This window comes from Mchenga conophoros, linkage group LG7, assembly GCF_057382185.1.
Source record: "Mchenga conophoros isolate Kocher_MC1m ecotype Shallow Benthic linkage group LG7, M_conophoros_male_GT1.1, whole genome shotgun sequence".
Taxonomy (NCBI): Eukaryota; Metazoa; Chordata; class Actinopteri; order Cichliformes; family Cichlidae; genus Mchenga; species Mchenga conophoros.
The window spans coordinates 56,179,787-56,206,181 of record NC_140532.1 but is presented as its reverse complement, the minus strand read 5'-3'; the positions used below and the strand labels follow the sequence as shown (position 1 = coordinate 56,206,181).

The window sequence follows — 26,395 nt, the reverse complement described above, 5'->3', positions numbered from 1 at the left end:
ATGTGGCAAAGAGTGGAGGTCCGGGCTGCTCCTTAAAACTGCTGCCTTACTGCCGGTAATGAGTTACAGGTGGGCTCGAAAGTTGCCACCCCTGGGTGCACAGCTCTCTCAGCAGGGAAGAGTAGTAGATCCCCGAAAGCTGACACTTAAGCCATGTCAGTAATTAAGAAATAAAAGGCTGTTGATCCTGATAATATACCTTTCGAGGCACATAGATGTGTAGGAGAGAAGGCAGTGGACCAAATTGTTTGATATGAATGTCTTGGACGTCAATGTCAAACGTTTTTGGACTGAAGGTACCTGCATTGCAACCACACATTACTCACCAAATTTATGGGATTTGAGTTATTGCTTACTTTCTTCAAATTCCCCCCAAAATAGAGGAAAAGTTAAATGGATTGACTTATTATTATTTTTCTTGCTTGTAATTTTTTGTAACTAGTCACAGTTGAGCTAGTCAGTTTTATGGTGGGGTTTGAAATAAACCAGCCTCTCTTTACTAGAGGATGTGTCTTTTGATATTCAGGCTGTATTTTGATATTAGAAATATTAACCGCTTTTGCTGAATGCAGAAACATCACTTGACAGCATTCTTTGTCTTCATGTGGCTCACAAATGGGAACACTCACATTGGCTCCGAGAGCACGGTGACTGACTAATAAAGCCTGGGACTATTATGGTCTTCCACCAAGCTGATATTTACTTCGGGAGATTCTGAAAATATCCTTTCATCTACAGAAGCCTCTGAGGCAGAGGTTCCAACATGATTCTGTCACTTGCGTGTATTATTGCCACAACCCTCATTTTTCAGGATTTAGAGCTGGGGGGGTTAAGTAAAACGTTAATCATAGTTTATCAGATAAATTCAAATACAATGCAGTTATCCTTAGTCAAAGTTAAATTTAGGAAGGTAGAGGAAAATTCAGAGGAATGAAAAACCTATGTCATTAAAAAAAAAGAGAAAGGAAAAGACAGAGAGCCATGGTTAATTACAAGTGACAGATAAATGCCAAATTCATGACCGGGCATGCTGAGAGCTTAAGGTCAATGACGTGTGGACCCTGTGTGTTTGTGTGTCTGCGTGTGCGCTTATAACTGCCTGCCTACCCAGAATAAAACTGCATGTCTCTGTCTAGTAATGTCATTAATCACCTTTGGTAATAAACACAGTTGACGCCAGGCCCAGAAACTGTACAGTTTCTTGATGGTTTGCTCTATATGCCAGAATCCCTGTAAGTGTGTGTGTGTGTCTGCAGCACAGATGTCATAACCAATTAACAACTTAGTAGCAACATAAAATACCCCTAATGAATTGTATCTGGTAATGCACTGAATCCTGTGAATGTGTGGTTGCGATCTGAAAAGGTGTCTTGTAGCAGAACTCAAATTGTCCCGAAAGAGTAACATTATTTTTCATTAGGAATCAGGCAGTATGTCTCCCTCCATCACTGAGTGTTACACTGAAATACCTAGCGAGAAAGAGGGAGGGCAAAGAGGCAATTCATATAAAGAGAGATACAACTAGAAAAATTTAAACTGCAATAAGTGTTATTTTCTGTTTTTTGTTTGCCACTTTGAAGAAGCAGAATATATTGTGACATCACATTACTGGACCATTGTTCATGCATGTCTGATTTGTGTACGAATATACCATGTTGTGGCAGAGGTGTGATCTCTGGCTCTGCTGCAGGGGAGGGGTGATATGGCAGGCTCAAAAAGCAGGGCTGTGCAGGCTGCCAGGGACGCTGTGGACAATCCAGTAATCAAAATCTCCCATATTTAAATGACGCTGGGACCAGAGCAGGAGAGAGCTGGAGAGCTGTCCAACTGGAGCTGAAAAGTACCAGTAAAGTTTTACATTTACAATAAAAATTGCTTCACAAGCACATTCTGTCTAGTGTGTGGTGACTGGGGTTCACACATGTGTTTGAAAGTTATATTGTGGACGCTGGCCAGCCACTGAATGGTGAGCTCGTGTGTTGTAAAATGACACAGCCATACATATGAGCGAAATGAAAACCGTTCACTGAATGAAATGAAACTTTCCAAATTGGTAGCAGCAACTAGGGGTCATTGAGTCAATAATGCATGGCTAGAAGAAGGAAAAAAAGCATCTTGAAGAACATATATTAGATCATATATTTGTGTGATCACAGCACTGTCTTACTGGCTGGAAGAAGGAAAAACATTTGCTTAAACAACATTGGTACTCCTGTCTACTTTATTACAACACCTTTAATTGCTGTAGTTTCATAATGCTGTGCTACGTTTTGCACCTTACATGTGACAGTTATCTTGGCTGGAGCTACATAGTAGCATTGCTAGAATCAATGAAAATCATTGTGCTTTGTTAAAAAAAAAATCGTTTTTTTTAAAACAGCTTTTATGTTGCAACAGCAGGCTTTTGTTCCTCAGCTAACAATGTAAAGTATTTTAATATATAACAGCATTTCATTATATACGACTTTTACATTAAGACTTTTTGTCAAGGCAATGGCTAAATGTAAAAATGCTGTAGGGGCAGAAATAAGTAGAAGTATTTTTGGCTGCTCAGCTGTATGAAATGAAGAAAATAACATGTCTAGCATGTCTCATCTGGTCACAACAGCATGCTCTGAAGCTGTCATCCTGGCCTCGGGTCAGTGAGATGTCAGAGAAGCGTCTGGGTGAGCAAAGACACCCAGGAGCAAGGAGACAAGGAACTCTTTAAACAGATTAGGAACTAGGTGATTTATTATTTAGACTGTGTTTAATGAAGCACTTTTTAATTGTGTAATTTTACGCTAGACACTGCACTTCTTCTGATTCATCTGCAACACTGTGGAAACAAAGGGCAGCCTCTGGAGATGAAAAATTAAGCCTTACTGCAGTTCGTCTAGGTACCAGTTGAGGCTGGGTGCAAATGAGATTCAGTCCCCTCTAAACTTTCATGTTGAAATGTCTATCATTACAGGATTTAAAAAGCATTTTTATGACATGACATCAAACAACATCTTAGCCTCTAAGGATAGTTTCCTTTATAACAACTCCAGGGCCAACACGTTGGATCAACTTTTTTATAACTCATCCACCTGGATAATTGAGTTATGGGCATTACCATATTGATTGACAGATGTTCCAATCCTAGTCATCATCTCTGAGGTCTCATCCACTACCAGGGGCAGATCTAAAGAAATTTTCTTAGGGTGGCATGGAAATCAAGTGGGGTGGCATAATTACACAAATGCAGGAGTTACATTCCGCATGGTTAAAGTACATCAAATGCAGTAAGTATAGACATGTTTAATATAAATATACTTTGTAACTGTAATATTTTCTTTAACCCACATAATTAAACATTTCAGTTACATAAAACATGCAAATTTTGATTTTATGTACTATATAGTCTATATAATAAATAAGTATGTAGTCCAGTAATTCTTAAAAATGTAGTAATCATATAACTCTTAGTACCATTAATGTTATTATTATTATTATTATTGCTGTTGTAGTTATCATTTGATCATTATTTACATTTCCAAAACACCATGTGCCAAACGATTCTTAGAATTACAATTTAAAAAAAAGTTCTGAAAATGGCCATAAGGCTCTTGTTCTTTCCTGGTTTGCACATCTCTGCAACATTGTTTGGAAGTCTGGTGGTGGAACACGGCACCAGCACTTTATCCTCTGAAGAACAGTGTCGACAAGTTTGCCCAATTGGTCAATATGTGTGTGTGTTTTCGGACTTTGAGGCCGCATTTAACTGCATCTCTTAGGGCTGTTTTGTAGCATGAGGCATCATGTCTGTTGTTACAAACTGGGCATTAGTAGAGTTGCAGTGACAGCTTCAGGTTCACATTGTTGGAATGATTCTGTTGATGGTTTTTGAACAGAACTTTTACGTACATACATTGGTGTAAAAAAGTGTTTCAGATCATTGAACAAATTTAAATATTAGACAATGATAACACAACTAAACACAAAATGCAGTTTCTAAATCAAAGTGTTTATTATTTATGTCAAGGTGCGTGGTGAGAACAGGACCCAAATGCAGGACTTTCCAATCAAAGACAGTGCGTTTGATTTACAGTGAGACATGTAAACAATCGTGAAACAGCTTTCAAAGAAGTGGTTTCCGTGAACGTGCTCCCAACTCCCGCTCCGTTCTCCGTGGTGTGACAGGCAAACAACTCCAACACTTGATATTTACAAATGCTCCAATCCCATGACACACTCCTCTCCAAGTTCCTAACAAGACAAGGTGTAGAGATCAGTTTGGTGAACTCACAAAAACACACAGACTATTTCCACTCAGAACTGGGACTTCACTAACTCAGTAACTGAACGATCCAGCGTTGACTCAAGCTCAGTCAAACAGTTTAGCAACCACTTTGCGAAAGTGATCAGCAGCACCTGGAATCTAGATGGAAGACAGGTGTGGCTGGCTTCAGCGTGGGAAAGACCTTCTGGCCTGATGACGCCTATAAACTGGCACACTGGAAAACACACATAGACATAAAGGAGGAGCCAAAAAAAAAAAAAAACACAAAGAGAAACACACACACAAGCAGCAGATCGACTGGCGGAGACGATCACAATTTAGGAGGGAAAATCTAAACCTACATCGTATATAGTGAAAATAAAAATGAATATTTAGGGAAAGAGATTGAGAGATATGTCACTGTAAGACACTATATAAAAGTTACTAGACCAGTTCTAGGTTGCAGGAGTGGTGGAGCACAGCACAGTGAAGAGACCAGAACTGGAAACCTTTAAATGAAAAGCTGGCATAAAACAAAAAACATAAACTAAACAAAATCAGTGGGAGCTAAGTAGGTCACACTTAACTTTTCATAGTTCAAGATAGTTTTATAACTAAAACTATCAAACCCAACCTTGTTCCAGATTTTGCTGTCAAAAAATATTTGGCATGATGTCTTCATTCAGACTGAATTCATGTATTATTTTCTCCCTGTCTATTAGTGCCATCACATTGGATGAACTGGTGCGACTGATCCCAAAACTCAAACAAGTACGAGAGGGACTAAAGCTCTGTGATTTAGATTATGTGTGGGCACACCCTCATCAGATTTGCCAGTAGCTCTTAGATTTAAAGCATTTAAAACAAAAGGCAGAAAAGCAACAATAAAAGTTAAAACCTCAAGATGTTTTCCAACATTTTCGGACATCATTTTAGAGACAACCTTAAACATTACATAATACTTACCACTTTGTTAATTCTTGTTGATGGCTAACATGCAGCAGAGGATAATTTACACTTGGCACTGTCTTTATGGATCCTTAGTCCATTTTGCACCAATTTACAGTTGGCTCTACAATAGATGTGCCTGGTTCAACTTCCAGTCACAGCCGCGACAAATGTCCAACGCAGTTCATAGAAGCAGTGCCAAAGTCTTAAAACTATTAAAGTCTTGAGAAAATAGGTTCTCCAGAAATGGCTTCACAGTCTGAAGTGTTTCTTTGGTAGAGTGGGGCTTCTGCTGCTGCTCTCTTCCTCTGCAGCCTCTCTCTTCACACCCTGTACAAACATCTTTAGAAACTGACAGAGCTCCGACATGATACCTCTGCCCTCTGAGCTGTCCGTGACTCTCCAGCGGTTTGTCATTTCACTTCTCTCTTCTGTGCGATAAATATATATATATCTTTTGCTGCTTTTTATTAACCAATCTTTCTTCACACAGTAAATTAAATAATTTGTGCATTACAGCTAAACTAAGCTTATTTTAACTGAGAATCAATTGCTAATGGGACCACAGAAGAAATATTTGCAGGAGGATGTTGGACATATGTCATGACCCAAAATTCAAAAGATTAAATAAGCTGATCAGGGCTTAACAGAAATTTTGTGCAAAAAAAATTGTGCAAAAAGTATTAAATCACCCTTCATTTCTTTATGTTTTGCTTCCAATGAGATAGACTGTTCTGACCTTTTTAAAATTGTCTAAAGTAATCTGCTCCTGTGACAGATTGGCGACCTGCCCTCCCATACTGTGATAGCTGGGATAGATGCTGAATTGAATACATACTTTTCAACAACTGTGAAATTGCTTTGTTGTTATTTTGGTTGGTACTCCTCAGTTAATATCACGCCCTCTCTCTATCTAAAAGCTGTTTTACTCATTAAGCACTGAGCTCATGTCAGCTTTATTAAGCCTTGCCCTCTGAGGTAAATGAGATTAGCCTAAAAAAGTCTATTTATAGCCTATACAATAATATTTAAGTCTTAAAGATCTCAAGAGGTTATGCCAATCATGCATTATACAACAAAAGGGGTTTGAGAGTTGATTGTGAGAGGCACATTTAACTCCAACAATAACATTTCTTTAACTGGTCACGTTAAAATTGAAAAAGACACATTTTCTCTAATTACTATAAATGGAATCCATCTGTGCATGTTTCCAGCTGTGTGTTATGAGCATAAATCATGAAAACATGGACAAACTCTCTCTCACACACTGCAACAGATTACACCACATAACCAACAGTTTGTAACAGTGCCACTTACAGCGATAACAAAAACTATTCAGCTTTATTAACTTTGATACTTTATCCATCAGTTGTCAGCTGACACATTATTCTCATAATTCTCACATTCGGCTTGTTTCTTACGTTTCTTGTATTTTTGCACACCACTGTTGCTTGTGAAGCTTGCACAAAAGAATCTCACTTACGTGTGCTGTACCAGTGTACCAGTAATGTGACAATAAAAGTGATTTGATTTGACTTTAATAACTTAAATACTTCACTCATTCTTTGCAAACTAACACTTTGATGAACACTTGAAAATGTTTATTTTTTTTGCTCATCTGCTGACATTCGAGCTCCAGTTAGTTGCCGCTCCGCAACTTTTACTCTTCATCCATTATGTTTTCATAATTGACGGTTTAATGGCTTTTATGACTAAGGTACAACTTAATTTGCATTGCAGTTCCATTCATGTCACAATTAATCTGGTTCAGTTTAGAACAGTCTTGTCCACAACACCAACCCTGGAGTTATCAGCAGCAAATTTGATGCTTCAACTAGAGTATGGAGCTGGCATTGATGTTCATGCTTGATTACATAATTTCAACACATTTGGTAAACAGTGCAGTTATGTATACTAATTAAATATATGTGAAAAAATAGCAGTAAACTCTGGAGCAGAGAGTCTAGACAAAAAACTGCAGGTTCTCTAATGACTCCAAAATTGTCTCTCGCCACATCTTAGCCCAGCAACAGATTAGCAACCTATCCAGAGTGTTGATGAGGTGATGAGAGCTCACAAGCCCAGAATCCCAGTTGGTCACAACCAATAGCAAAGACCAGGAAGCTGAGAACAACAGCGTACTGTGTGAGAAACATGCAGGAAAGTCTGCACCAGCGTCCATAGCCCCCACGTTGATCCAGAAAAAGTCAAGCAGCATGTATGTATGGAAGAATCCTAGATGAATGCAGCATGAAGTCAATTTGAAGTAACTGAACATGTTTCTGCAGATTCACCTGTATTAGTGTTGCTTAGCATAACTTTGCAACAGTTTGTGTCATCCTCAAGGCTAAAACCTTTATGGTTCCAGCATGTGATGTCCATGTGATATTTTAATTTCCAGCTGACAATTAAGTAACCATTTATGCAGGCACTGCACTATTCTTGTGAACAAGTGTCAGCACCAAGACAAAACCTCTACATCAACATTAGTATACGATTAAACGTCCAAACAGGAAACAAAACAAACTTTAACTTTTAAAGCAGCTTCCCCTTTTTGCTTCTTACTTGGCCAACTCAAGTTTATCACACTTTTCAGTGCTTAAATTTCACCAAGCATATCAATTTGGACTATCAGTATAATTTTAGATTAATATTTCTCGCTAAAAAAAAAAAAAAAAAAAAAAAGACAGACAATGACTTAATGAGGCATTTATCAGCCATTTATTGTTAATTAAGGAAGTTAACATGGTTAACTGCATTGAAAGTCATACAATAAACCTTTAAGCGTTGTGAGAGGTTCCTCCCCATGCCAGAGGAGGAAAGCTGCAGGAATATACATACAGTATATTTTATTGGCAAGTAGATATGTTTAAGTACATTCTCCTCTACCTGGAACTCATGTACAATTTAAAAAATAGATTTTGTTTGCATTGCGATCACCTTTTTTTTGTTTGTTTTTTTTGTTCAGGATGTTAAGGATGAAAGTATTCACATTTAAGTGTTATGGGTTCTTGAACGGCGGTGGAACTAAAGAGCACTGTTAAGTTGGTTTGTTTCTTTTTAATAGCTATCACATACACATAGACTCGCCTTCTATGCGTATGCCTATGTATCTAAATTGCTTACATGATAAATGGAAAGCAGTTTTATCATCTCAGGGAGAAAAAACAAAAACAAAAAAAACAAAGCCAAGAATGTAACTTAGAACAAGTATGGCCGTCAGCAGCCACAATGTCACAGCGCACGCACGCACGCACACGCACGCGCACACACGCGCACACGCACACACAAAAACACTGTAAGCACACATTCCACAAAACATTAGGCAGGTACAAAGTCAACCATTCAACGATAAAAACTGCATACAGTACACCACACTACAGAAGATCTCAGTCAGATGATGGCGTTTACACGGGAGATGTTCCAAAGAACACTTGCTGTGGAGCAGCCACATATTTGCAGAGTCCTCCAATGAGAGGAAGCAGCTCCCGGAAACACTGATGTCATGATTTTTTTTTTTTTTTTTTTTTTTAAATCACAGAAAGAAGCTGTTCAGTCCAAAATCAGTGGTTACGGAGAACTATTCACAAGGCAAGCTGCTTCTTCCTTTTTCTCAAAAGGAGAGATTCTGAGTCAGCACTGTTACAGCAAGTTCAATCGCAAAACTGCAGTTTCTCAAGGCGTAGTGATGGTAAGCAAATGTGCAGAAACTGACAATGCTTGACAAAATACTGAGGCCACATGTTTGAAAAAAGTGACTATCCTAATATTGAAGCTGATCGTGAAGATAAAGAAACAGTGACATTTAAGAAAATACATTTTCAATTCTTACTGTTAGCTGATAAGATTCCACTCTCATATCTGCACTTTGAATATAAAGCTGGCTTAGCATAAGGCTAGTCTGTATAAGCACAGTCAAGAATCGCTTCCACCATACGCTTCCTCAAGGTGATGTTAGTCATCCTTCGAGCACTGCACTATAGATGGCAATTTCAATCAGTCAGTCCACTGCCTTAGTCCAGACTTAAATCATCTCAGTAACTAACAGATGAACAGCCATTAAATTTGGTGCTAATCTTGAATGCAAGGTACATTCAAGTTTCCCTGAGGATACTCATGTAGTGCCATTATGAGATCAAATTGGTGAATATCTACAAAAGTGATGACATCTTTAAAAACCCTTTTTTTATTTTGCATGCGATGCCAAATGGTAAATATTAGTAAGTTACATGATAACAATACAATTTTCATATACCCGGCTGGGCCTAAGGAGGACCTGATAGCTGCTCCATGCAGACTCTACAATAAACATCACAAGTTACGTAAAAGTGAACAAACCAAAAAGAATACAGGTCAATTTGAACCAGGTGTCTATTACTATTATCTGAGAATAAAGAGCACCCAGACATTAGCAGATATAGAAAAAGTAACACAAGTACTTTTCATAAGTCCAATGTGTAACTTAAAATCAGCATGGTTTTATGGATTTGATAGAACGAAAGTACGTTTCTTTACAGATAATTTAGAATAGTGATGTCATTAAACATGTATACAAATACTATTAATCCGAATATTTGTTTTATTGATTTACCTTTAAGTAGATTTAATATAGCCGTTCCCTCGTTTTCAGTCTCTAAGCAAAACTAAGCTAAACAAATAGCTACTAGCTATAGCTTCATAGTTTACAGATGTGAGAGTGGGATCCATCGTATTATCTGGAGTAAATGATTGTTTTTCTCCAAAATGTCAAAGTATTCCAATAAAACTGTTCACTTTGATTGACACACAAAAGAAAGACCAGAAAATACTCTCCTATAAAATGTGTGAATGTTTGTTTGTGTGTATAAGCTCCTGAATCCAACTGACCACAACCATAACAATTTATCTACTACCAAAACTGATGTGTGATTACTTCCTAGAACAAACTTTTAAACTTAAGTACATGTGGTGTTCAAAATAGGCAATGGTATATAAAGGCATTTATCTTTAACAAGAAAAGAATAATAAAAAAAAGGGAAAATGCACTTACAAAAAAAAGGGGAAAAAAAAAAAAAAGAGACATCTTTTTGGCAGCCATCAGCATATGGCAATGCCTGCAAATGACATACAGAGACTCCCCTGAAGTCCTAATATGTCAACATCCTGACTTTGCAACATAAGTGCATAGCTTCAGGAAACTCCTCCCAAAAATCCAGATTCATAAATCCACCAGATGAATCAAGGCTTAACTGAAACTAATGCTGCCAATTCAAAGTGCAGCATTAAGGACATTCGGCTTGAGCTCTGGAATGATTAACCAACACTGTTAATCCTAATGAAAGCGTACTAAACTCGTGAACTAGGAGACAAAGAAGTTAATTACACTCCCAAGAACCTGAATTTTTGTTTCTCTTTGAGGTGTTTTTGCCACAGAAAAATTAATTTGTGTAGTTACAAATCAACAGTAAAAACCACTGGAAGTTTTTCCCCCACTTTTGTTGAGCCCAAAGACTGTATAACTAGGTGCAAAATGTGAATAAAATTATGTGTGGGTTTGGCACAGGCCTTTTTCAGTAAACTCTTCACTTCCATCTACAAACGATCAATTTCACTTTCCTTTGGTTAATTAAAAAAAAAAAAAAAAAAAATTACACAGAAGAATGAGAGATGAGCAAAGATTAGTTAGGTTCTTTTCCCTCTGAGGAGGGTGCTCGCTGTTGGCAGCCCTTTTTGCAGTGAGATTTACAAAGCCTAAACCCAAACTGTGGTTTAGTAGTAGATTTAGCATGTTAGGCTTCTCAAAGGCTCTTCTGACGATCACAGTGGTTTAGAATTCAACTAGAGGGAAATTGTTCACTTAAGAATAAGCAAGAACAGGAGGGGAACCCCAGTTTCTGGTCTCCCTCGTATCGTGTGTGTGTGTGTGTGTGTGTGTGTGTTCTTGTTTTCTTTCCCCCATTGTTCCATATCATTATGGTCAAGTCTCAGGCTTCAAGGTGTGGCTGGCGAAAAAACTGTCAGGTATCAAGATCCTAAAAAGAAAAAAACAAACAAACTTGATTTAATTCGATTGTCTGGATGCAATACTGGTCTGTGTTAGATAGGGGTGGGGTGGAGGGTGGGGGGTGGGGGGGGGGGTGCAAGATGTTATTTATGCACTGAGGATTATTTACATGCATTGTGACAAACTGGCAATTTTCAGTTGTAGCATTTTCATATCAGCACAATCCTGAGGTGAAACATTGGATGGCACTGCTTAAACATTGCTTCTTTTCTCTAGTCAGATATATCAGTCAGTTAAACTAATTATTTGTATTTTAACTCTTAAATGACTGAAAGGGAACACTTAAACATTGAAAATGTACAACTTGTTATTGTTTCATAGGAAACGTGTAGGATCATTTATGCTTCAAGGAAATATTTATGTTTTGAACATTACATACTTTAATTCTATTGCAATTTTCCACTAATCACTGCATTGTAATCCCACTGACAAAAGTCACTTGAATGAATGATGAAAAAAATTTCTCCTACTGAAAACACTCCTTCCAGGTAAAGTGAATGAATTTTCTTACCTGGAATATTAAACCTGCATCAAGATTAAATTGTAATGTCGTAGTTTTGATGCAGTAGTGATTGGTTAACAGACTAGAACACGATTCAGAGATATCCTGAATTACATGTGGTTTAACAACTGAAAAAACAGAGCAGCAGGGGACACCATGAACAAACCTACAGTTTTCAACAACATTTTGACAAAGCCTATAGCTCAGTTATCCAAAAGCCTTTATCTCTAGGACTGATCTCTGTGAGGACGAACAAGTTGTTAAGTTTTCAGAGGAAGGTGCAGGTTTCTAAAAATGGAATAAAGATCTTGTGGAATGTCTTTGTGCTTAAAATGATTTAAAAACATAGTTAAGAGCATTAGAACAATTAGGTACAGATAACAGAAACAGTGTAGGTATGAGAAAGATAAATGACCCCACTTAATAACTTGATTGCTTGACATTTAATGTACTAACAGTAGGTATGAAAAAATGCAGGAAAGAAAAGAAAAAAGGACTGGCACTTTTCATCTTCCAAATAAGGAAACAGATTACAAGTCTTTAGCAGAAATGGTCAGAGATGTTACATGGATATTTGAGGTGTGCTTACTTAATCACAATGTCAGCTCATGCATTAAGTGACAATAATAATAATAATAATAATTTAAAAAATGTTTTCCATTATTATAATTTAAATTTCCCTTCAGTAAATTTAACCTTCTTCTCAGCTATATATAAACTACAAAAGATTAGAACACAATATTTAATTTTTTTTTAGGTAATCTAAAAAGGTAAAAGTTAATCAAAGCTAGTTTTGTTGTTTTCTCCTTAATTAACAATAACTCTGTATTTAATGCTATAAAGACTGACCTTTATTGTTTTAACTACTGTAGACAACTGTCTTTTTCTAATTCCTTCTCTTTGACAAGCAGAACTGGTTGTATTTTTGTTTTTTAGATCAGCTTCCTCTCATTTAAAGCTATGACAGTTCTCTCCGTATGTTCTTCATGGATTTACCTGGAGCTGATAGAGCACTGGTATCAAAAGGTGAATCTCATCTGAAGCTCTTCTGTTGCTGCATCAGCCCCACATTTTCATACACCCTGGAGCTGTCCTCCCTCATCCTGACAACAAATACAAATCAACAAGAAACTGTCAATGCTTTCTTTACAAGGGTTTAAATGCCACAGGTCATTTAAGAGGCACTTACTCTGTGCAGGTGGGAGTAGGAATAGGAGTGCAAGGAGGCAGAGGGCTCTGCTCTCCTCCAGTCAGGTCAGACAAAGAGTACTTAATGTTTGTGTACTCACGTCCCTTAATCTTACTTTTCTGTGGAGGAGAAAGCAGATGAATGGTATAAGTGTGAGTAGAAGTGAGGTGAAAAATAAAAAACAAAGTGCTGCGTACCTGCTCTTCTTCTATGCGCCTCTGCAATGTTTCTATGTAGTGCTGTACAGCCATGTAGATGAATCTGTATTGTGCCTCAGTCTGCACCATCCCAGAACGCTGAGAACGAACCATCTGTATGGTCTTCGGCACATCAATGTCACAGTCCACTCCTGCACCAGGAAAAATAAATAAATAATTTAACAAATTTAATGCATTTTGCATAGTCAAAAATAGACTCCAGACTGCAGTCCAGATCTTGTCCCAAACACCATTCTTTATAGAGTTTATAAGTCAGGGAAACCAAATATGCACATTTTTGTTGATGACAATGTAATAGCGTAATCTTCAAACAGCTGGTCACTTTTTCAAGAGAACCTGGAAAAGCGCTTCGACGTATTTGAAAATATGAGACATAACAGTCCCCTTATCTCTCAAGGTATCAGCTGACCAGGCACTCATGACATCCAGGCATGAGTGCAGAAACATTTGGACTACATTCTCCAGAAATGATCAAATTATATATATTTTTAATGAAACAACTCGGCAAGCAAAAGGGGAGATACAAGTACTCTGTGGGATTGCATCAGGAAGGTTCATCTCGCATAAAACTCTGCTAATATCAAATATGAGGAGCTACCTGCTGTAGCAACCCTTTGTGACAAGGGAGCAACAAAGCTTAGATTATTTATTCTAAACATCAGTTGTCTCTTATAAGTTTTTGAAGTCTAGTAGAATTTTAAAAACAAAACAAAAAACATGTAATCTGTGTGTGTTTTTTCTTGGATAAGCAGAGAGTTATGTAGACGTGTATAAGACATCATCCTCACACGTCTAGACTGCTGAGTGTTCGTTTCAAGTACTGGCAAGAAACTGGCAAGTATGCAAGCACAAACTGTGTAGTTGCTATTAAGAAGCAACCAATGAAAGAACTGGCCCTAGGCCAAAGTAAGTTTTGACTAGATCAGTGTTAGCCCTAGCCCCTGACTGTGACAGAGGTTAAGGTTGACAGATAAAATAAATTCATGATACAGTGCAGGACAGGTACCATTAAATTAAATACAAAGTTATTTAATTATTTCACCAAATATATATCTGTCCTCACAATCACACTTAAAATGCTCAGACTCAGAGCAGACATTAATATGTATGCAGCCTGGAACAAAAATCAATTTTGGGGAAAAAAAAAAAAAAAAAAAAAAAAGAAAAAGAAAGAAAAAGAAAGGAATTTACAGACTAAGAAAATATGCAGAAGAAAATATGGAGAATTGTGAGCTTGGTGCTACAGTGGCCACAGAGTGCATGTGTACTCACCTTTTTCTCTGATCACATCTATTAGGATGTCAATCACTATAAAGGTTCCTGTCCGCCCAATCCCTGCACTGAAAAACAAGACTTTGAATAACCATATCTCTTTCATTATCAATGATAAAGTGTTCTGACTGTGGAATTTGAGGTACCTGCAATGTACCGTTATTGGCCCAGCATCCAATATGCTCTCCTGTTTAAGGTTGACCTCTTCTAAGAAGTCAAGTACACCACCTGGGTCAGTGGGGACTCCATGATCTGGCCAGGCCCTAAAGTGGTACTGCCAAACTGTACGTTCTGTGTTGCCCTGAACAACAACAACAAAAAACAAAGAGTCCATAATCAAAGGGGTTCATGGGATTTGAACAGGTTTTAAATCTGTCATCTTTAGTAATTTTTGGCATTTATTGCAGTGAACTTCAATGATGGATAACAACTTTTTTTTTTTTTTTTCAAAGAATCATCATGTTAGATTTGCACAGTATATTTTCATACAAACAAACAACTCACCTGTCCAACTTTGGAAAGTTTCAGTTCTCTTAAGATGTAGTCATGTGCAGACGTCTCTCTGACATTGCGAACACGCATAGCCCCATACTCCTTCAGCGCTGACACGTCTGGCCAGTATTTCACACACTTACTCTGTTGAAACACAATCACATAGTTACACATTACATATTCATCAGTAGTAGTAGTAGAACATTTGAAGTTCCTGTGAATGTCGATATTTTCTGTAAATATGTTAAACACATTTTAATTTTTTTAAAGGAAACATACATGCATACATACATGGAAATTTCACATACTAGAAGTTACTGCTAATATTAGCTAAGATAGCTAGTTATCAGGAAGTTGACTATTTTTGTTTTTTTACTTTTTCCACACTATATCCTTTACTTTGAACTTTTGTATAAAATTTTGAAGTTTTGTAGTTTTTCTTTTTGTATTTGTACATTTTTCTTATTGTGGTTCTAATTGTATTATACTCAACTTTTTGCATGGCATTCTATTCTGTTGTTCCCTTTGGTGCATCTTTATTTAATTTTGTTTACTGTGCTCTACATTCTAATTTTATATTTAACTTATTGAGTCGTTTTACTGTCAAGATATTTTCTCATGGGTTGTGTATGACATTTTGGCTGCTGTAAAAGGATTTTCCAACTTTTGGGATGGCATCTATCTTGTTTTATCTTAAACACGTCAATTTAGGAGCGTTGATAGTGTCTCACAGAAGTTCTTTACCTTTGTTTTTTTTTTGGGGGGGGGGGGGTTGTTTTTTTTTTTTTAAAGACACTGGGAACTTTTAAGTATATTTTCTAAACATGCAGGGTTAAAGTTGTGATCAGTGCATTTCAGCTTGAACCATGATAAACCTGTCATGCAGTTTTGGTGCTTTAACTTTAAAGGTAGTTTCAAACTGTTAACAAATTAATAAACATTACTAATTAACTTATTTTTATTTAATAAAATACTAACTCAAGCTTAATGACCTAACAGTTTAGAATTTGTTAACAATGGTGTTTATCCCTGACAATCAACCATATTGTCTGCTTAGATTAATTATTTTAAGAATTTGAGCAGCTTACCTTCCCTCTTTCTACCTCTTTGGTGGTCATGACGATGACTCGAGAGTCCTCCTGAAAAACCATCCTCCAGAAGTCACTGATGGTGTTATGTAGACAGCCCTGAGTGGCAATGTAGCTCTTCTTCACCTTGGTGCCTTGATTACACTTTGAGTCCAAATCCGGCTGCATAAACACACATAAGCATGACACAGTCAGCAACTGAGAAATACAGCAAACAAGAACACAAACTGACTGATCACACAGGCTGATGAATAGCGGCGTGAGTGAAAGTTGACATATGAAGCAATCTACATACTATCACATACATATGCAGTGTGTGCAATGTGTGTCCCAAAGATGACATGAGTTTACCATGACAGTGGATACTACCATGATGATATTGGCGTTGATATAGTCAGAGCCTGGCTCATCTGGGTCCCCGTCTTTCAGCACCACGCGTGTGTGGTCGACTGGAAATGGAAATAAAATCAGTAGTTAGTTGCCTCAAAAATCCCTTCAGGAGGTCCTTGAGCAGTTAAACTGGAGGGTTTTTATAGACAAAAATGAGTGATTTTCTTACAAGGCAGAATGTTCTTGTATCGGTTCTTGTTTTTGTTCTCTGGTCTCTGGCCCTCTTTGCGACTGTAGAGCAACTTGCACTCTTGTTGCTGTAAGGTCTGAATAGGAAAAAAAGAGGAGAGTCACATTTTAAAATGCCATTTCCAACCAAGATTTCTAAAATTTTTAATCACACTTTATCCAGAGATGGTTTTCTGGGGGAAATAACCCAGTAAATGAGCAGTTTCTGAAATACTCTGACATCAACAATCATGCCACATTATGTTAGGTGTCAAGTTATTTGTTAGCCTTAGCAGGCAAGCTGAAGTTAGCCGACACTAGGCATATTTGTTGAGTGAAGCCTTGCGAACACGAGATTTGGCCTTCAGGAGAAAATTATTGTCAACATTAACAGGAAATTCAATACATAGCAAGACTCAAACCCTTAACCTATCGCTCTTCTGGTTAATGTTAGTGAATACAACTATCGCTGATGCAGACAAATCACAAGAAATCGTATATAAACAAATACTATCTTGAGTAGAAAAGGTCAGCTAATTCCAAAGTCTGCCATTTTCAAATTACTTTATTAGCTTACATTACTGTATGTTGCCAGTACAGGCATAAGGTTGCAACTAACTGCAATTTGCTTGCTAACATTATTCCTCCTGAAATCATGTACGGTACGTAGAAAAGCTAATTCGCTAGCTTGCTAAATTATTTCACTGGCTACTGTGATCCATGACACTAATTTACAGTTAATGTCCAACACTATTAATTTTAGTCAGCTGTCAATTTTATAATTAGGGCTCCACGGTGATCCTTATCACAATTATTTGGTTAAATATTAAGATCACAATTACCTATGATTATTCATTGATTATAGTGACACCAAAAAAAATTTATCATGTAAACAGAACCCGGTTTTCACTAACTTCACCTAATTTATGGTTATAAATTTATCTTTGCAGACAAATAATGAAGTCTTTCACTTCATTCACTATAACTCCATGTCTATGCAAGTATGAGGCTTCACAATGGCATAAAAATGCTACAGAAGCTATGTCCATATTTTAAACTGTCTGCACATAAAATAGATATGCATGAAAGCATGAGCAACAGGAGGCAGTTCACTTCACATCCATGTGTTGTTTTTCTTGTGTAATAAAGTTATGACTATTTACTTTCATTTTTAAAGATGTCGATAATACAAAAGTACACGAATAATAAAAATTAACACAAACGTAGGACCACTCACCTCAAATTCTTCCCAGAATCCCTGTTTGACCTTGTCTGTTGCCTCCGCTAGTTTGCTAAGCTCCCTAACTCGACTCTCAATCTCTGCTGCGTTAATACGGGTAGTGTTCAGAGGCTGCAAAGACCAAGAGTCAGAAGAGAAACAAATCAGGAAATGTTTCCAATGTTTCTCTTCCTTTACAACTGAACAGATTCTGAGGCAGGTAATATAGGCACAAATGCTTGGGAACACATGGCTACAGGAGATGGGTCAAACCTGTTTAAGCTGAAGCACAGTGCCCAGAGTTTCAACCATAGGGTTCTTCTTGTAGTGCTCTACCAAGTCTGTGAGGGAGTCAAACTTCTCCCCTCCACCCACATCATACTTCAGGTCATGCTGAGCAAAAGGACACAGGTACATCAGCAATATAATTAAAAACAGACTAGCCTTATGTTACCAGAATCAAGATACAGATGTCTTTTGTATACAACCAATTCATATCTATGTATACAGTCCTCAAGACCTAGGTGAAATTTTACAAGGTATGTTAATTGACTGAATATCTTGTCTTAAAATACTGAGATGTTGTTGCTTTCAGTAATGTGCAAAAACTCTATATTATAGAAAATGAGTGACTGCAACACAACTTCTAGCTTATCCACCTTGGGTAGCAGCAGCTATACCACTGGGTATTATTAAAAAGTATTTTCTAAGAAAGCACTCTGCTTCTGAACTCGAAATTTTCATTACAAAAAAGAAAAAATCTAGGTAATCCATGTCATGATTTTGAAGAGGCAACTAAGTAATACTGAGTAATGCCACAACACCAGTCTGGCCTGTTAACCAGCCAAAAGTTAAGAATAATTAAGGGCCAGGGCTAGCTGGTTAGCAAGGCTTTAAAAAAAAAAAAAAAAAAAAAAAAAAAAAAAGTCAACAAATAAATCTGCTACCCTTGGAAAGATGGAAAAGGATAAACTAAATTTCTAAATATACTTGGGTGGCTGCTGGTATACCTGCATGCTACATGATGCACAGAATTCAGACAAACTAAGAGGCAGAGTTTAGGTGTGGAAAACACACGGAGTGTGTACAAAATCTGGATCTTACCTGGCAGCGGATCATGACATGAGTGACTTTAGGTTTACTGTCACTGCTGTCTGTTTTGTCATCTCCAGTACGGACCGATAGAACAAAATCTCCCGGATGGCTCTGGCTCTCCCTCACCAGGAAACTGCCATTCTTGCCTTTCTCAGTGAGCAACTTCTCAGCCTCCCTGCCCGACAGGTGTCCGTGGAACCATCTGCAATGGGAAAAATATGAAGGTAGTAGAATATATCACGTAACAGAGATGTGCTCTCATATTATGTAAACTGCAAGATCTGCCTTAGTTAACTTGAAGCAAGCACAGCTTATCAAAGATAAAAGACATAACATTAAAATCTGAAGCTTATAGTTCTTACTTACTGTTTAAGTGTGAATTGAACTGGCAACTATAGTGTTATCAAATAGTTTAAAAAAAAAAAAAAAAAAAAAAAACCCACCTGTGTCCAAAATGGTCTTATGTAAATTTAATATACAAAATATACAAGGTGTTCAGAAATTATTGACAACTCATTTGGAGTTTGTTTTTTTTAGAACTTTTCTGCCACAAAAAATATTACATGAACATTAACACTTACCTCTCTGAGGTGGGATCTGCACAGTTGAGTGGATACTTCAGCTCAATAACATCACCGTTTTTCTCTTTCAGTTGTCCATGATGTTCCATGTAATACTGCACCAGCTCTGCAAGTGTGGCAAACTTCTCCCCGCCATAAAGGTCATAGTAATCTCCTGTGTTCTGGATCTTAATATGGGTGACTGCTCCATTTCGCCTGCAGAACAGCACAAACATTTATGTTACTATCACATGAAAGATCATCATCAGGTTACAAATGTAGGAACAACTGGCCTATGATCCATTTTTTCCTCATATTTTGAGCTCAGATACAAGCTAAACAGCCAAAATATTATGTTACATATTATAAGTTATATTATAAGTCATAAAATTTGCAGAATTTTTCAGCGTGTTTTTCTCTAATTATTTTAGTTCTACCACCATGTTCTGTCCATTTTTGTACACACAAAACTGGTCTGTTTTTCACTCTTCACTGCCCTCTTCTGTCTTCAATTATATGACTGAATATTTTATTTTAAAAAATAGCTTTAATAATCAGTTTTGGGGAAAGGGTTAGGGAGGGTTAAAAAATAAAATAAAAATGAGCACCATTAGCTCCAGTTATGTGAAAAGAAAACATAACTGGAGCTAATGGTGAGTTATGCCACAACAAGCTGATGGAGGACTTCCATGACGCACTCAGCACCTTACTCATCACTCACTACTACTGCATTCAAATCATTACTAATTACTAAACTCTTAATCTTTCTCCCATATGTGTCTTTTGTTCCATTTCCCTCTGCACTCTTCTCTTTCCCCTCACTCACAAATGATCGTGGCAGGTGGATGTTTTCACCCTACAATATAAAATGCCATGAGGTAGGTGTTCTTGTGAATTGGCACTAGATAAATGAAATTGAATTCATTTAATTTAATTTGAATTAATTTAATTTTAAAAAATGTATAAACAGAAGATGATTACTTTGCAAAAAGTTGCAGACAGGATATAAACTGCCTCTTAGCTCTTGAATCACAGAAGTTACATTAAGCTGTAACTTGATAACAAACAGGATGAACCTACAAATGACAGTGTTGTGAGTGTCAGCTTTAAGAGGAGATGGCGTCATGAAAGTACAGAAAGCTATAGGCAATCAATCTGACCATGATTAATCCCCAAGATTAAGATGTTCACAGTATTTCTCACTTGTGAAAATTAGTTCTTTTGATCTGACAAAACAAGATTTTATGACATTTTTCAGATGAAGTAATTCATTGGATCTCAATCAATCAGGACATTAGGTGATAATGAAAACTACTCTATGGAGGTACTCTGTGCCTCCAGCTTTCGTCTTTCAAACAGAACACAAAATTTTATACTGTCACCAACTTTAGGAAACTGTTACAGGCACGACATTATATTACCGGTAACTGAACTGAAACAACCCTTAGGTTTGTTTCTGTTCCAGCCCTTCTGATGCAGAGCGAGAAATGATACAAAATTAGCAAAGTGATAATCAGTTTAACACTGTGTAACATGTACCACTAACACCATAGGTATCATTTCTATTGGCATATGTTTTTTGGTGATACAAACCAGACTAACTGTTGAGTAATTATAGGTGACTGCCATCAACACAGAAAATAGAAAAAAGGAGAACTTGTGTCAGATATGCGGCTCAATAACTGTCAGTGACTTAGTTTAAAATAAATAAATAAATAAATAAATAAATTTTTTTTAAAAAGGACAAGACACACTGATTTAAACTAGCGTCCTTGTGGAAATGTCAGTTTCCACACGAGAAGCATGATTTGTTTTGTTTCCATAGGAAGTAAATATGGTGCAAGATGAGAGACCGTAGAGATGAAATATGTGGCTGTTTCAAAAATAACACTGGCTACATCAGCCAAACTGACTTAATGATACTTTATCTTGAAATAGAATTTATGACTTGACAGGCCTCAAGAGAAAAATACAAAGTTGTTTGGGTTTTTTGCATCAGCAAACACTGGTCTTGCCTTCTTCAGATAATACTGGATTTCTCACTATCGTCCAAAATTGTAAAGGAAAGACAACAATTTAATAGTCCAATTATGCTGCAAGGGACAGAACATAAAGAACTAATACAGACATATTGTATCATGTTATTACTTAAACAATTCCCTCTTCACACACCAAGCAAAGCTATTACTCTTTTCCAGTCATGTTTGTGTCCACCTGTTAAATATAAGTCTAATATTTACTCTCAGGCTTGCTCTGCACCAGCTCCTAAGTGAACCATCTGGCCATTAAGCTGCTAGATGTAGATGTGCTAGTTTCCAACTTTGACTGCTTGTTAGTTTAGTGCTGGGTACCTAATGTGCTGCAGGGGTTTATCTGTGCTTGTTCACTCAAAACACCTGCCTGCTGCTCCTGGAAACGAATGTGATGTGGGCAGAGCGTGGAAAACAGACAATTATACTGAATAGACTAAAACATCCTACAGAACTGAGGGATAATTCTCTGTGGATTTATCAAAACCTAATTCAAGTTCCACAGTCTTTTGACTAACTGTTACTGCTGAAATACTGATTAGTCCAATAGATTAGTCAAATAGAACCACGAATGTGGTTCTATTTGAAAGCAAAGTAGGTAGGACAATTTTGCTGTGAAACTACACTGTCCTACAAAAAGTGTGTCTTAAATCTTGCTTTATGCAGATCATAAAACAGAAGAATCCAGTAAATTATTTCACTCTTGCAAAATTTTAGTTTAAAAAAAAAAAAAAGAGAATAAAGAGAAAGAGATAATAAAAAGAGATAATATATGTAAAGTGAAAATTAAACGATTTGTTGCTCATTCAATCCATTTATATTTTCTCTTCCAGTCGAAGGGATAATGCTGTATAACTCCTGTCTTTTGAAAGTCCTTCAGCATCTGTGACCAAGCCACAAAAAAAAAAATTAAAAAAAATATTAGGAAAAACCTAAAGGCTGGCAATACTGAAATGTCCAACCATTCAAAATTTACTTTGATCACCTTAACAGAGCTCAGTCTTTCTCAAGTTGATTTGTAAAAATTATTTATAAAGTGCAAAAGCACATTTTATTAAAACAGCAGAACAATCACAGTTCATCCATTGCTTCCTGTATTGTAATGGTTTTTAAAACTCTTAATGCACACCACAGGGATAGCCAAAATATCAAAGCAAACCTCTGTAAAGTTGACTCTGACAGTCAACTTTGTATGTTCCTTGTTTCCTTACTTGTTTCACAAGCAAGAATGTTTTGTTTTATTTTTATTTTAATCTAACTTGTAAAAGGGTAATGCAAAACAATTCTTCTGTTATAAAGTCAAAGAAAGGCATCCAGATCATTAAAAGGGAGGGAAAAAAAACAAAAAAAACAAAACAAAACATTGGATCAGCAGACAGATTATTCAATGTCCAAATGTTTGCTCCAGTAACACTGTTTAGTTTTCACAATCCCACAGTACACTAGGGATGCACCTCTGGAGTATGGTGCTTTGTACAAACATGTGTAACGTCACTTACCGTACTGAGAGCGTGAAGTCTCCTGGATTGCTTTTACTGGGTCTGGCTAAAAAGCTCCCGTCCACTCCACGAGTCAGCAGGAGGTTTTCAGCCTCCACACCTGTGATGTTGGGGTGAAACCACCTAAAAGAGGACAAGTAAACTAACAATTTAGACTTACTGTTAAGTACATGCATTTCATTTTTACTCATTATATAGTGCATTGTGTGAACTTTTTGCCAAAAATCCATACATTGCACAACAACAACATGACATAACCCAGAGTGGATGGTCAATTATAGTACTAAGAGGTGTTCAAAATTATGAATTAACTGCTTAAAACTTGATTATTTGCAATTTTCAATCCACTATTCAGAGACAGTATTATCAAAGTTCTTCTAAAAGCATGTAGTTTCATCTCCACTCACTTATCTGGGCATTTTGAAGTATCAATCAAGTTTAATTTTAATGCTCACCTGGACATGAAAGTTAAATCTGATTAAAACAGCTTAAATGTGTCAATGACTTACACATTAATGAGGATTTCAAAAGGCCACTGGGGAAGTTATACTCCAATCACCATCCTTGCTGTTAAAAATTTCTTGCCTAGATTTCAATAAAGGATTCCTTTGAGAGTCTTGTCTCTCTCTTATAATGTTTCTGGTATTATTGCACAGGATGCTTGCTGACAATGAGACTCATTTGGAACCAAGGGTAAAAAAGAGCCACACTGTCTCTGTCTTTCTTCACTTCCTCTCTATCCAACTCTGTATATTCCAGTAAAGACATTCAGAGGCTGACTGCGCTCTTTCTACAAGTTGCCACCCTGCACTCCCCCGAAAAGACTGCCTGCCTGTTTCACTCATGCGTCCATTGTGGTCATCTCCTGCCTCTGCCTCCCTGTGAATATTATTTTCATCTTTTGCCTCTCGTCTGTACAAGAAGTCTGTGTTCTGTGCACCATCTATGTGAAATATATTTATTCCACTCGCTAACGATGACTTTTTAACGCGTTACATTTATTACCTAAGGAATTTAATTTACTTAAAATGTTGAAACTGCTATGACTTCTTCCTACTCTGCACATATCTACAACGTCAAAGTACTTCATTTCCGTTATTCTGATGCACTCCTGCTGTTTTCCCGTTTTCTCGTTAAAATGACTCGTTAATTTTTGTACCAATATGGGGTGTCTTATGCTCAGTTATTTGTAAATACAGCTGGTTTGACTTGGACAGCAGCTCAAACCATAACAAATCAATCCAGCAAGATGCATCTGTTAACAGCAGCTGTAGCAGAGTTGGTTAACTTGAACTTTATCTATTAGTAACTACAGTTTGTGGACAGCTTAGCTTTGTATGTTCTGTACAAATGTTACAGCGCTGTTTACTTAACAAGTTGAGACTGCCTTAAGTTGCCGGTGTAACGCTAAATGAAGCAGCCCTACACTACCTATTTCTGTCTATGTCCAGAAACGTCGGAACTCTCATTGACTGTCTACCGACATACCAAGATCCAAACAGCTGAGTTCACTTAAAGTTAGCAGACTCAGCTAGCATTATCAGCAGACATTGTTTTCCAGACAGCCCCCGCTTACCTCCGAGATGTCATTTTTTTTCGTTCCTCACTTCCTCGCTGGCAGTTAGCAGTAGCTTTAATTAGCTGGCTAACGTTTCCCACCGTTAAAGCTTCAGTTACAGTATAAAGTGCTTCATTGGTTCACATCCGGTCAAAACGGGCACCTTAAATGTAGTTAAGCATCGACACCAATTTTTTTTATAGCGCCCGTTACAAAAAAAATGTCTCTAGGCCTCGGCCCCGGAGACTTCACAGCAAGTCGATTATTGGACGTCACCAAACCTGCGACAAAACAGAGGGTGTAATGGATTTTTTCACCCTGGGCGTCCGTTTCTCGTGGTCGCTTTAACCCGCTTAAATAAAAGCTACAGATCTCAGTCCGTCCGGTAAACGGCGTCAGATAAATTAAAGAGCCAGATCACTTTCACTCAGCGCATGCTCTTTAAAGGTTTTTTTACGATACAGCGGCGAAAGCGGTAAACGACGAAGAACGTCTGCGAAGGCTTCTCGAACAGTTCGTTGACTGTCTGTACTCACGGCAAAGGGAGATAAATTACATTTCATATGTTATTTGTGACGTAATTAGATGCGCTACCATTTTAAAAATTATATTATTAAACTTTCGTAATGTTTTGTTGTGGCGTCTAGGGTTATTAGAAACGCGTAGAAATAAATACAGATAAAAAAATTAGTATAACAATTTCTTTTCTATTTGAACATTTACTTGCAATCTTTGAGCTATCTAATATTTGTCATTTGCTTTGTAAGCAAAATCATATAAAATATTTCACATAAAACAGACTAACTTAGGAGAAAGTCAAGTGGTGATGTAAGTAACTTTATCACTGAAGCATTGTACTCTTTTCCCCAAAATAGTACATCCATAAGACTGGTGAAAATGCATCTTGCTTTTAAATCCTTTTATTTATATTTGATCCAACAAATATAAATATTTGGACAAACCCATTAAAACCTTGGCCAACATTCAAGTCATGATGGATGAGATTTCAACCTTTCAAACAGGGTGCTGGTGTAAAATGCTAATATTGGCCATAGACAAAGGAAAAGAAGAGGAGGAGGGTGTGTTATGAGGCAATGAGAGCGTAGGAAAGACAGAAGTCTGGGGGTTAAAGTTGGCAGTATAAATATATTGTGGTAGATATATTGTTTATGCAGGAGACCAGATGGAAGGAAAGCAAGGCCAGGAGTATTGGAGGTGGATTCAAGCTGCTCTACCATGGTGTAGATAGAAAGAGGAGTGGAGTAGGGGTAAGGAAGAGTATGTGAACAGTGTTGTGGAGGTGAAAAGTGTCAGGCAGGAACATGAGTCCGAAGCTGGAAATCGAATGGTCGATGTTGAATGTTGTCAGTGCGCATGCAACACAGGCTGGATGTCAATTAGAAAAGAAAGACAAATTCTGGGGTAAGTTGAGTAAGTTAGATGAAGCAATAATGTCACCGGGGGGGGGCATTATTGTGATTGGTGCAAAATTCTATGGACATGTAGACAAAGGGAACAGAGGTATTTAGTGGGTAAGGTGTTAGAGAAATGCAGAGGGACGGATAATAGTACATTCTGCGAAAAGGATGAAAATGTCTGTACTAAACATGTACTTTAAGAAGAGGGAAGAACACAGGGTGACATAAGAGATGAGGAAGGTGCACACAGAGGGTCCACATCTTATGCAAAATGTGCAATCTGAAAGATATAGGAGACTGAAAGGTGGTGTCAGAGGAGAATGTCGCTAAACAGCATCAGATGGTTGTCTGTAGGATGCCTTTGTACATTAAGAAGAGGAAGCGAGTGAAGGCAGAGGCAAGGAGTAAGTGAAAGAAGTTGAAGAAAGAAGAATGTTGCACAGAGTTCAGGAAGAAGTTGAGG

General features: G+C 37.3%; 1 protein-coding gene across 3 annotated transcripts; it reads right to left on the bottom strand.

The window, feature by feature from the left end:
- Nucleotides 1-3,967: 3,967 nt before the first annotated feature.
- ptpn11a (protein tyrosine phosphatase non-receptor type 11a) lies at nt 3,968-24,998 on the bottom strand. Of its 3 annotated transcripts, XR_014893087.1 has the most exons (17): nt 24,533-24,998; nt 22,957-23,079; nt 19,449-19,643; nt 18,877-19,069; nt 18,046-18,165; nt 17,791-17,904; nt 16,555-16,651; nt 16,347-16,444; nt 15,996-16,157; nt 14,920-15,051; nt 14,562-14,716; nt 14,416-14,483; nt 13,123-13,274; nt 12,926-13,044; nt 12,733-12,839; nt 4,316-4,478; nt 3,968-4,230 (listed from the first exon to the last, which is right to left on the bottom strand). XR_014893087.1 is itself a non-coding variant. In XM_085280334.1 (16 exons), exons 1-15 carry the CDS (start codon nt 24,544-24,546, stop codon nt 12,770-12,772), a joined length of 1,794 nt encoding a protein of 597 aa, XP_085136460.1. In that variant the 5' UTR covers nt 24,547-24,998; the 3' UTR covers nt 7,890-11,202; nt 12,733-12,769. The 3 variants fall into 3 exon arrangements, 2 of the variants coding, with proteins under 2 accessions (XP_085136460.1, XP_085136459.1); XM_085280334.1 differs by lacking the exons at nt 3,968-4,230; nt 4,316-4,478 and adding an exon at nt 7,890-11,202 and having other exon boundaries at nt 16,365-16,444; XM_085280333.1 differs by lacking the exons at nt 3,968-4,230; nt 4,316-4,478 and adding an exon at nt 7,890-11,202 and having other exon boundaries at nt 24,533-24,997.
- Nucleotides 24,999-26,395: the final 1,397 nt, after the last annotated feature.

Coding starts and splice junctions, on each gene's coding strand:
- ptpn11a (XM_085280333.1), bottom strand. Junction 15,052..15,995: donor AAGAGGTAGAAAGAGGGAAG/GTAAGCTGCTCA, acceptor GTGTTTCAACAG/AGTAAGTGTGTGAAATACTG. Junction 12,840..12,925: donor CCTACTCCCACCTGCACAGA/GTAAGTGCCTCT, acceptor ATTTGTTGTCAG/GATGAGGGAGGACAGCTCCA.